General features: G+C 49.3%; 1 protein-coding gene across 1 annotated transcript; it reads left to right on the top strand.

The window, feature by feature from the left end:
• The first annotated feature begins 3,165 nt into the window (after positions 1–3,165).
• Positions 3,166–7,850, top strand: LOC121045530 (acanthoscurrin-2). The gene is made up of 4 exons (XM_040499930.1): positions 3,166–3,177; positions 6,248–6,914; positions 6,969–7,053; positions 7,770–7,850. The coding sequence occupies exons 1-3, from the start codon at positions 3,166–3,168 to the stop codon at positions 7,040–7,042; spliced, it is 753 nt and encodes a 250-aa protein (XP_040355864.1). The 3' UTR covers positions 7,043–7,053; positions 7,770–7,850.
• Positions 7,851–12,181: the final 4,331 nt, after the last annotated feature.

Below are 12,181 nucleotides of genomic sequence, written 5' to 3'. Positions count from 1 at the left end.
TCGAAGTAATGTTGTGTACACGAGCTGGAAAGTTTTGGAATTGTCAACCGCGGAAAAGTCTGCAATTAAAAAAAAAAAATGAAATCGCGCGTACAGTGCGGACGATAAAACCTAGATTACGTGAACACACCTCTAGCTCACGTCATGCCGCAGTGTGTAAAATGTCTGGACGCGCGTGTCAAGATAGAATCACCCTCTTGCTCCTTTCTGTTTCGACACTTTAGGTGAATTTGATCCCTCCAAGTTGCACCACAGTCCAAACCGAACTAGACCACCCACTTGAAACCAAGACGCACGATTGAAATACATTCGCGACATAACAAAAACAATCGAAGCGACATCAGTAAAAAGATAGCTCGAGGGCTTTGCAAAAATCCAATTCCAGGTAGACGACAACGAGTACAAACTCCTCTCATTGATTACGCCCCACAAATAGAGACGATTCAGTACGTTTAGACATCTATTAGGTCGGTCTGAGCGGTCAGACGACGGACGCCATTACACATACCTACGAACTGGAGACGCAGAACTAGATACACGCGCTGCCGTTGAAATTGGTCCCGTGCCTTGCAATGACTGCGTCACGACTTGGCGGCCGTTTCGGAATCCGTGCAAAGTCAACCTATCGCCTGCTTGAAGCAGTGAATGGGCACGTCTGCTAGCGGAGCACGTACCCTCCTTCTCCTCTCGCCCCTTTAAACGGTCATTTAGAGGCTACTTGACGGCCGCTCAACTGACGGAATGGATCCCGACCTCAGAGCGCGTGATTGGACTGAGGCCGCCGCCTTGAAAGGAAATACAACACCTGGAACCGTAGCTCCCGTGCCGGTTTTTGTTGTGTCCTTCGAGTGAAACCAAGAGCTTTGAAACGGGTCAGCCTCCCTATGTTTTCTTCTGTTGTCTTCCTCTTGACCGCCGCAAGTTACAAGCGTCGCGTGCAGCAGGAGGAAATTGGTCTGCGCGACAACTTCCTAGTGGATACATGAAAGGACACGATTTAATATGCGTTTGTATTTCCTCGCACCGTATAATCCGTGCACAGGGGGGAAAAGCGAATGCGGACCTCCGCGAAAAATAAATCGGTTTCGATGCTGCACCAGAAAAAGAAGGTGAGACATGTATACCGGATAAACGGTTCCCAGCGTTTCTGGTTTTTCTGCCTGCTTCTCGGCTAGGTAGAACACACGCTTCAAAAATGTCGTGATAGATGTGACGGTGGAACACGACAGATGCGTCCTGAATAGCTTCCAGTCGAAAGAAACCTGTTTCTGAACAGTGTTAGAAAAAGTAGATCTAAAAAGTACTTGAAGTAAAGCACAAAGTAAATAATAGGTCATGTACTTCAAGTAAAGTTGTATAAGTACACCGGGCGCAATGTACTTGAAATAAAGTAGCATAAATACAATTTACTTCCAAAGTAAGGTACAAGTACTTTTTAACACATTCGTCCATGATGCCCTTTCATTCCCTTATACAGTGTTTTTCTTTTTAATTCTTTTTAACTGGTATGCATTGTTCCAGGTGCAATCAAGGGTGCATCAGTTGTTTTTGGACATGGCGGCGAATATTGGACACAGTCAAGTGACTTCACAGTGGACAAAGCATCACTTTGTGATACAAATTTAACAAGATCAAGTTTGGTGAACGTACTTTGAGTTGAGTTGTACTTTACTCAGAAAGTACGAGTAAAATACTTTAAGTAAAATACAAGTACACATTCACAGAATGTACTTCAAGTGAAATACAAGTATTCCAAACCTTCTTGAAGCAGTACTTTAAGTACAATGTTCTCAAAGTACTTCCCAACACTGTTTCCACCCAGTTCTTCCTGACTATGGTGCACGACGTTCTTGGTGCAGTGCGCTCTCCCATCTAGCTCGATGAGTGTACGCTGACTCAAAAAATAAAGAAAGAGATCTTCGCTGCGCCCCATCGCGCGATAAATCATATCCCTACCACGGGGAGTGATTGCGATAACTAGTGAGCTAAACCGTCGATCCGGTGGTAGTACTTTCAAGTCGGCCAGGTCTGGCAGACGATCAAAGGATTGCACGCAGTCGTTATATAGATCGTACGACGCAACCGAAACCGCCACGAGAGTGGTCGTTTAACAAAGCGCACAAGGTCCATGGTCTTATAATTGAACGCAATGCCAGCCATCAAGCAAACACGCAACCCATTCGTCAGTCCCGCGTTTCCTCCCCAACACTCTTGCAGTTCGAACGCAAGCAAAAACACGAAAAAACTCTCAAATAACGGATAGGATTTCGCAGTCAACGATAAACTCCCACCCCGTTTTAAGCCCCCCTTTGCAACCTACATTCCCGACAATCCGTCACAGTGGCCATTCAAATCGAACGGGAATTACTGCTACAAAGGAGCTTCCACTCTCGCCCGATGCTGCGGACTCTCCCGCTCCGTCTGTGTGCGAAGACCGCGAAACGTGGGTGCGTCACCCTGCTTCATTATCATAAGTAACTCCACCGGTAGTCTCCCAGCTCGCTCCACACCGGTATCCCCACAAACAACGAGGAAAACTGAAGAACAACACAGAAACTCAAGGCAGGAAGTCGCAGGGAGGAGAACAAAACGAAAGACAAGAGCCCAGCCCACCGCGGGAGCGCCTGTCTGAACGAGGCAGGGTAGCCACGTGCAAGCAGCGCTCGAGCGACGCCTCCGCCAGATTAAAGAGACGACTCGGGACTCCTACCATCGCTGCGGCACGGGGAGGGAGGGAAACGGGGGTTATTTTCCGACTCTTCGCGCGCACCTCTGAGAACCACTCTCACTCCCCGTTTCCTTCCTCCGGTCTAAATCAGAACGACGTGTGGTGAAGCAGCAGCAAAAAGAGCGGGCGGCCGAGCTGTCCCGGAGCACGCGGTCCATCCCAGCGCGGCACACGTCCTCTCCGAAGACAAGTCTTGAGAGAGGAGGCGTCCGAGGTCGTCCCGCTCTTCGGCAGGCTCTCCTGATGGTTTCTGAGCGTCCAGACGTCGTCTTCCCTTTCGGAAGCAGCAGGGGGGGTGCCCGTGCCCTCACCCACGTGTTGACGTCCCGTGCCGGAGCGCCGGTCCTTCTGTTCCGGTCCGTATAAAAGGAGTCCTGCCAGGTGCCTCAGACACTGCGCTTCCTGGCTTCTAGCGGGACACGACCACGAGAAGCAGAATGAAGTCTACGGTGAGTCGAACGCATTCGCCGAAGGGTGTACGGTCCGAGCTGGGCTCGACCGTACCCGGACCCGGTGCCCTGCGTGGAAGGAGCTTCTGGATGGGAGAAGCGGGGTTCCGGCCCGATGCAGGCCAACGAGAAGCGGCGCGAAAAACCCTCTCCGAGACGTCCCTGTCCAGACAGATCGTCGACGAGCTGGCTTTCGTCCGTTTCTTGGGGGATGGTGCCCAGTGAAGAGTGCCTTGTGTAGATGCATATTATATGGTCTCGGGACACTCGTGACTATGGGCTGCATATACGAAGCTTTGGTCACAGCCATGCCAAATAGTTGCAGTAGCTGATGCAGCGCATAACAGTGTGAAACCTTTCGCTAAGACAAACGCTGCAGTTGCTTGGCCCATTTTCCTGCAAATATGGTAACCGGGAGTTTTAGTGAATCCTTTTGATAACTCCGACAACAATACCCGACACTGCGCCGACGCCTTTGCGCATGCATCGCTTCGTCATCGGGTATCGTTATCGGAGGTATCGGAACGATCTACTAAAACTCCAGATTGAATCGCACTTTTCCTCCTTGTAAGACAGAGTGTGGTATGGTAACCGCACATTAGAAAGCGAGCTTATCTTCCCATAAGAAAAATAAGCTTAATTTTAAGAATTATATGAAAAAAAAAAAGAAACTGCGAGGAATTTAGAAATTTCGATATAACCTTCAAAACAGATTTGCTACAGTTTTGCTCTCCACCGCCTTCATCTCTCCCCTGCCCCCCCCCCCCCCCCTGGCGCCCCTCCCCCTTTTTTTTTCTTTCTTTATTATGGGGTCAGTGTATTGTAGAAGTGCGAGACACTGAAAGGGGCAATGTAAGCCAATTATCTCATGTTGAGAAGAGATTAATGCGTGTATGTTTCTTTCGCGTAATTTATTTTTCTCACCATCTGAGCCCAATCGCTCGCCCTGGTGAGTGCCAGTCTTTCAACTCGAATTTTACAAATTCTAGATCACAAGACCTAAAACCGCTTGTGCTCCTAGGGACTTAGTTGACCAGCTGTCGAACGGCAGAAAGAGCAAACATATTATCTCAACAATTACTTTTCCAACCCTTCAAAGATCAATACTCCAAATCAGGCCAGGGCAAATACGTCGGTTGGTCCCCATCTTTGCCCTCAATTCTCCAGAGTGCAGTTTTCCCTTCGGCAAAGGAAGCACGTAATTTTTCTGACCTAGGCAGATTTTATGCCTTATCAAAGATGTCCTCTCACATGTTCAGTTTAGTGATGCAGATTTCGTTTTCTGCCTTTGGTTGTTTGCTTGCCGCGGAGACGAATAGCAAGATTTCCTGCGTGCTTTGCAGGAGTATTAACCTAACCTAATGTTAATCATCCTGCTGCAGTTAATATATCGTGATTGCTGCGCGCAAAGTTTAACCACGTTGACAACGTTCTACTTCGCTCAAAACAAGTCACCCTTCAAAATGCCTTCTCCTCGCTCTGTCCTCTCCAACAGCGCGGGTATGTTTCAATGTGATCTTCTCTAGCTCGAACTTTAGTGACGAAATTATGTGAGACACCGAATTTCATTTGATAGTTAAATGATACCAATCTATATGAATCGAATGGAAGGAAGTTCCTTGGCTAATTGCAACGTTCGTCGCGAAGCCTCGGGTGACCATCGGCTGTAGGCTTTGCATTTATTCACATGCTCGAGGCTTTGAGTTATCAGGTCCCTTCAGATCTTTACCGATCCTCAAGATCCATACTTTGCCAGGGGTTTTAAACTCGTCAAACAAAAAGTTGGGGCCAAAGTTGACAGGGCGTGGCGATTGAACTCTCGCGACGATGACGTCGCGCTTTTGTCACAGAAGTACAATCGGCGCACTATATACGCAAACTTTTGGCTCCAACTTCGTATTTGACAAATCTAGAGCCCCAGGTGTCAGGCGTCGTCGACCTCCAACCTCAAACTGCCTCCCTCATGATATACCTTTAATAAAGTTTTTCATACATACATACATACCGCGACCGCGGGGCACGCGCTTAAAAGTATGCTTCAGACGCTCCTCTAGTGCGGTACGCGGAGCACAGCAACGGTTTGTTAAAGGTCCCTAGTATCACGAATAGAGGAAAACGTAAGTAAGCCAGTGGTGGCATAACTGCTGTGTCGGAAGTGAGATTAACCGAGAAAGTGAGCGTCTCCAAGGTATATATTGTTACAAAATGTCCATCACCTAGTCTTTGCTCCAACTAGAGATTTACCAAGGACAACAGTCGCTTGTTTACAGCACAGTCAATTAGCAGGGTGTTTTCGGTTAGAGCTAGTGGTGGGCAATAAAAAGACGTGCATGGTTTTCAGATAAAACAAATAATGTATTTATGTGTACCTCGTGAATCTGAATGTGAAAAGACAAGAAGGCGGCCTGAGAAATGATTGAAATCAGCGACTCAGATAGAAAGCTAAACAAAAGAAAAAAAAGAATAATCTAATTTCCACCCAGCTTTTCATCCAATGTCTGTGAATATATTAGTCTCGTAGGCGGCAGCGAAACAGGTGTTCAAACATATGCCATCGATAATGCCCGATTAAAGGCTGAACTCCATAGGACGAATCTGCTGCGACTAACCGACAAATTTTGCCCGGCGGCTTTTGCTCTGCGCGTGAAATCAACACAGTGGCTGCTACGTCGCGCGCAAAGCGAGCGTGCCGTCGGGCGGCGTTCGCCAGTTATTCGTCGCATAATTCGCTCCATGGGTCCTTAAGATACCTTAAGCCTTAAGATATTTGAAGTGTGACGCCTTCATACAGCAAACGCTCCTTTGACTCCTTGATTACTGCTGGAGTGGCAAGGACAAAACCAACTCTTCAAACCCACAAAAAAAAAGTATTTATCGTTTTAGGTGGTTTGTGGGAATCTAAGCAATCATTGCTACGTCGCTACCAGACCTCTCGTACTTTAAATACCCGAATATATATTTCAAAAAAGAAAAAAAAATTAAAAGAAAGCATAATGTAGCTATTGCCGGCATGGACTCACAACAGTCAAATTTTTTAGTCATGTTATATATATTTTTCGTATTTTTTCAGTTTGTTTTGTGCGGCCTGTTGCTAGTCAACGCCGCCAAAGCCGGATTCCTTGGCGGTGGCGGAGGTCTTGGTGGTGGAGGAGGTCTTGGAGGTGGCGGCTATGGAGGTGGCGGCCTCGGAGGCTACGGAGGCGGAAGCTATGGCGGCGGAAGCTACGGCGGCGGGGGTTACGGAGGCGGGGGCTACGGTGGTGGAGGCCACGGCGGCGGGGGCTACGGAGGCGCCGGACTCGTCGGAGGCGGTGGCGGAGTAGGCGGCGGCGTCACGTCGACGTACCTCGTCCGAACCGTCAGCAAGACCCATCACGGAGGCGGCGGATTCGGCGGTGGCGGCGGACTTGGAGGAGGAGGCTTCGGTGGATACGGCGGCGGAGGCTACGGTGGTGGAGGATACGGCGGTGGCGGTCACGGCGGGTACAGCGGCGGCGGTTACAGCGGCGGTGGATACAGCGGCGGCGGATACAGCGGCGGTGGATACAGCGGGGGAGGATACGGTGGTGGCGCGCTCGGTGGATTTGGTGGTGGAGGTTTCGGAGGCGGCGGCACAGGTGGTCATGCCAAGGTGATCATCGTCAAGTCCGCTGGAGGTGGCGGCCTCGGAGGTGGTGGATTTGGCGGCGGACTCGGCGGCTACGGTGGGGCCGGCCTTGGAGGCGCCAGTTACGGTGGTGGAGGTTACGGAGGCGGCGGACATGGCGGCTACGGAGGTGGCGGCTACGGAGGCGGCGGCTACGGAGGTGGCGGCTATGGAGGCGGTGGCTATGGAGGTGGCGGCCACCATGGCGGCTGGCAATAAGGCTGACACGGGTAAGATTCCCCTCTTGCAAAAAGGACGCTCGCGTGGTTTGGTTCGCATTCAACAGATAAAGAACGTGATAGTATAAGAATATTTTGTGTGGAGTTACTCTAGTCTCTCCTGAAAATGTTTCCACTGGCGATTCAGACTACTTTACACATGAGCTCCACCAAAAAGATTACCTAACATTTCCCTGCTATATATATATATAGATATATATATACTTATTTATTTATTCATTTCTGTGTGTATGTATGTTGGGCATGTTACCGGCAAACGCACAAGTTCTAATGTGAATTTCGCCAATAAACCTCTGGATTATCGAACGCCATAGAGGAATTTCGCGTGTAAACTACTATTTGTTCAGATGACATTGTACACCGGAAGTACTGGGTGTAATTAATCTAACGCATGCAAAACTACAAATGACAAGAGCTGTCTGAAAATATTTTTTAACGAAAACCAAAAGTGAAGTTAGTACAACGTTCGTTCTTGTGATGCAGTCTCTGATATTATTGCAGATTTAAGACGGATTTTAGTTGTTGCTGTTTTCTCCTGTCGTTTACGGCCCTTGTTCACTAGTACAACTTTCCTCCAAACCCCGAAATGCCGACTGCCACTCGCAGCTTCAAATGCTGTCATGTCTGCCATGCTGAGGTTGACGACATATTCACCCAATATATTTCCCCGAGTACCTGACCTCATGCTCCTGTACAATTCTTTGCAGATGCCAGAGCAAAGCTGCAGCGCATTTCCATCCGAAGCGCGGCGACTAAGGTGCACATTGCACCTCTTCGACGACGACGGCCATTCCAGAGAATCGATCGCACTCTGATCAAAGTGGAAGAAAAAGAGATTTAAGTCTGTCTCACGTTGTTACTGTTCATCGTTTACTATTATTAATATTATTGCGATTACCGCTGTTGTTGTTGCCTACCGTGGCTCGCGTGAAATCGACTCCATTTTGTTTGCACCCAGCGGTTCGGGAAAAACGTCGCTTTCCTTTCGGGCGCTTGGGGAGCGGAAATGCTCGATCTTTCTCGGAAAGGCCGCTTGTACAGAAACCTGTAAAAATGTTCAATAAAAAAGAGCAAAACACAAAGGTGCGAGACTTCCTGACTGCTCCAACACGCCCCCCGCATGTCAGCATGTCATAAAGCTACGCCTCGCTCAGAAACAAACGGGGAAGTCAGAAATAGGATGACATATTGGTGCTTTACGTCGCAACAGAAACTCCGGGCTATGAGCTACACGCAAAACAAAGAAAAAACAAAGAAAACGAACAAACCAAAAACTAGACATTTTCATCCTCCCCCGGGGTCGGCCAGCGCAGGCTGGTTTATGGTACGCAACCAAAACTTCCTGCTGCGGTGCAGAAAAGGAGACAAACGACGTGTCGCGTCGGGTCACGCAGTATAGACAGACGCGGGGTTCTGGTAGTGCCGCGCTCATCATTAGTCTCTACGAACAAATCCCCGGCCGGCTGTCACAGTCGAATAATAACCCCCCCCCCCCCCCCCCCCCCCCCCCCCCTGTGCGCTTCGGCGTTTCTCGATTGTTCTGCTGTTGTTGTTCCTCCAGGTACTGGGGCAGGAGGACTCACTTCAACATTGGCAACGGCTCTAGCGCTCCCCGCTTCCGGCTTGGCTCGGTTATTCTCGCCGCCAATTTCTCGGTAACAAGCGGAGGCAGTGACGGTTTACTTTCGAAAAAAATAAATATATATATATAAACGTGGCAAGAAAGAGGATCCGTACAAAGCTACGTAATGTTTTGTTTTTTCCACCCTTTTGTATGTCTTAGCAACTATGGACACGCACGCTGTTGTATACAAACAAGTCCGCGTGTGCCCACATCAGGGGCGGACAGTGCGCATCTATACCTGCAGAAACAACATTCCCGTGAAGTGAGACGTCTGTGTATGCGCCACGGACAGAGCCAGGAGAGTTCACTCTCCACTCCAAGAAATGCTTGTGCATCTACTTACCCGCATAACACTGGAAGAGCCAATCTCGGCGATCTACGAAATCAGCTCAGCGAATAATGAGGCGGAACATCCGTTTAGACCTAAAAATGAAGACTGCGCTGTGGCATTACGCAATGCAAGCATTACGCATTTGCGAACTGACAAACGTACGTCACTACTGGCTAGAGTGAAATTAGAGGCCGAAACGGTGGAGGACCTTGTATGGATCCTTGCCATGCAGTGGCTCCCGTCTCATGTTGGAATTTCCGGTAATGAGCGAGCAGACACACTGGCTGCAAGGGCCCATGACGATCAGGCGCCGAGATTTCTCTTGGACTGATTCAACGAGGCGCATCGATTAACTAATGACGACCTTCAGCAATTTCATCCACATCCAGGAGTGTCGATTGGCAAGCCCCCTCCAACGATTCCTCGGAACCTTTGACGTGCCGATGCTTACTGTTATACAGACTCCGGGCTGGCTGTCCATACACGGGTAGCGGCTCCACATGATGAAACTGTCCAGACTGCGGGAATCCAGAAGATTCCAAGCACGCGCTCCTGTTGTGTCCGGCTCATGCCGACCCTAGGAGAGTACTTCTTCAGAGTTACGCCCAAGCAGGACTCATGCATGCCACTCTCAGCGACATCTTGAATGCTGAAGGTTACCAAGGAGGGGCAAAAAGATCCTTCCGTGCACTTCTACGATTGCTTCGAGAAACAGGCCTTGAAGACAGACTGACTTTTATTAGGGAGTCGGCCAGATGCTGGTAATTGATCACGCGCCCAGAGAAACAGTGACTGGAGTTCCGGCATAGCGGTGCCGCGGTGCCGTTTCTGCTGCCGCAGTGCCGCGGCTGGGCCGGGGCCGTACCGGGTGAGGAGGAGGGGCGACGTTTGGGCCAGCCGTCATGTGGGTGCCGCGCTAGAACAAAAACTCCCGGGCAGTGGAGCACGGGGCTGGCTGCGGCGTTTCCTCGCGGTCGGTTCAGGGTCTGCATCTGGCGTGGCGGGGACGGTGACGTTATGGCGGTGGCGCTGTGCTGAACATTTCACCTCCCTTCTTGAGCCAGTCAGCACTATATCCGAAGATCACCCCTTTCCTCATTTTTTTTATTCTCTATTCTCTTTTTCATCTAATTCCCTAATCAACCATTCTTTAATCAGCCCCATCAACGGAGGCCCACAAATCTCCTGGTGTCCACCTTTCCCGTCACCTCAGAAACAAACAAACGACCTGCTCAAGCTCAGAGTTTTTGCCGGTGTTTCGCCACTCCTGTAAGATCCCGCATTTCTCTATTTGTTTTCCTGTGATCCCGTACAGCCGGCATATCGGGTACTACTAAGTCCCTCGATGAAATTCAAGCTTCTCGTTTCTTACCACTGCCGACATCAATTCTTGAGCGAATGCGCGGAACACATACCTCACGCGAGTGCTGCGCAGCCATTCGCTTCCAATGGCCACTCATTTCAGTGCTGCACCGTCATTTACTTCAAAGGGTCGCACGAGGCACGGGCCTTGTGCATCGGCGCATTTGACGCTACTTGCGAGACAAACACAACCTCATTAAGGGGTTTTAGATACTGCAAAAGAGTGGCTCCACACACACCCTAAAAAAAATATATTCTTGAAAGGTTCTTCGACGACCCCAAGAACTCTTTGAGCTCGTGAAGAACGGTTTTGCCTCAATCACTATTGCCCCCTGGCGCACTTTAAGAGGCAACTGTGAAATGAAGAACTCTTTCGGAGCAAAGAAGGAGCTTAAAAGAACATTTATAGGTTACGCACGAAGGACTCTTTTAGGGGGTACTTCAATTAACTTTTTAGGGTGCAAGATATTCGCGACTCCAGCGACCTATAGGGGGCGCCACCACCAAACAAACATGGCGGCTGAGTCCAGGTCGCGGCGGCTCGGCCGGGCCGCCTGAACAGGTGGCGCGTTCAATTTAACTGATTTTCTTTTGTTTAATGCCCAATTTTGTAGGTATTTGAACTGAGGCGGTTAAGTGTAGCCGGTGCAGATAAACTTGCAAAGCATAGTTTTGTTTTGCCGGTGTTTTTTTGTTCTTTTCGTGTCAAACTTTCGTTTCGGAGATTTCGTTCAAAACCGAAACTATGGGCTCCGGAGAGACGGTAATATCCTAATCAGTTTTGATCATCTAAGGAAAGCGGAGATGACAATAGAATTGTTCCACAGAGAGTAACTTTTCAGCTAACTCGCATGCCTCGACCATGCGACTTATCTGTCCGCGAAATCGAGCTTTTGTGGGTATCCGCGTTTACAAAACAGCTCCAGTCGTCTGCTCGGCCAACAACACAGGCTGCAGGAAAATTACGAAAATTAAGCAACCGCTTCTTGAGCCAAGGACCGTGTTAACCCGCCGGCGCCCCACTAAGCAGCTGATACTCGTATTTCGATTCAAGTTTCAGTAGCAATCGAGACGTCATTTTGACGAGCGGGTTATGTATTATATTACGTACTATGGGGGTCCCACTAAAGCGATATTAGTATATCCTTCGGGTTGAAATATGAGCTTAGTTGACTAGCTATTAGGTGAGCAGCTGAATAAAAGTATATTTGACAGACGGAGACATATTACTTAAAGGGGCGATGCAACGATTTTTGTATTTTGCGCAAATACCGCTTAGAACGGATCCCTGACGGTAATGACCTGTAAAATACCCGTTCGTTTTTCACCACACGCAATCGAAGTCGCAGAAAAAAATGAAGAAAAAAGAGCAAAGTTCACTCCCCCAACTCGCAGCCAGAACAAGCGGCCACGTGATCTGGAGCCGATTATATGCCGCCAATGTTGGTCATAGCCACGTGCTGGGGTTGGCAAGGCACAGGACACGCGCTGCGTTCGAGACATTGTTATGGTTCGGCTGTTTTCGTCATTGCAGCGATTGGACACAGGACACTACCCGAATGCTTCTCGAGCTATAGATTATCACGAGCCCAAATCGAGTGCCCACGTAATGCTCGGGTCCAATCTATGAGCCGCATTCAAATATCGTCACTGGGCGGTACTGCTACCGCCCAGCTACGTCATCAGGTTTTGCGAAGGAGAGATTCAACGAAAACGCTCGGTTTTGTCCTCGAAATTACAGCGGAACGAAGGAGTTTCTTGGTCGGTGGCGTTGCGTGCGAGTATCCTTGAGTCCCACTAGT

This window comes from Ixodes scapularis, unplaced genomic scaffold (assembly GCF_016920785.2).
Source record: "Ixodes scapularis isolate PalLabHiFi unplaced genomic scaffold, ASM1692078v2 PGA_scaffold9__187_contigs__length_104089568, whole genome shotgun sequence".
NCBI classification, from domain to species: domain Eukaryota; kingdom Metazoa; phylum Arthropoda; class Arachnida; order Ixodida; family Ixodidae; genus Ixodes; species Ixodes scapularis.
Note: the sequence above shows the minus strand (reverse complement) of the source record. Positions and strands in the feature narration are given on the sequence as shown.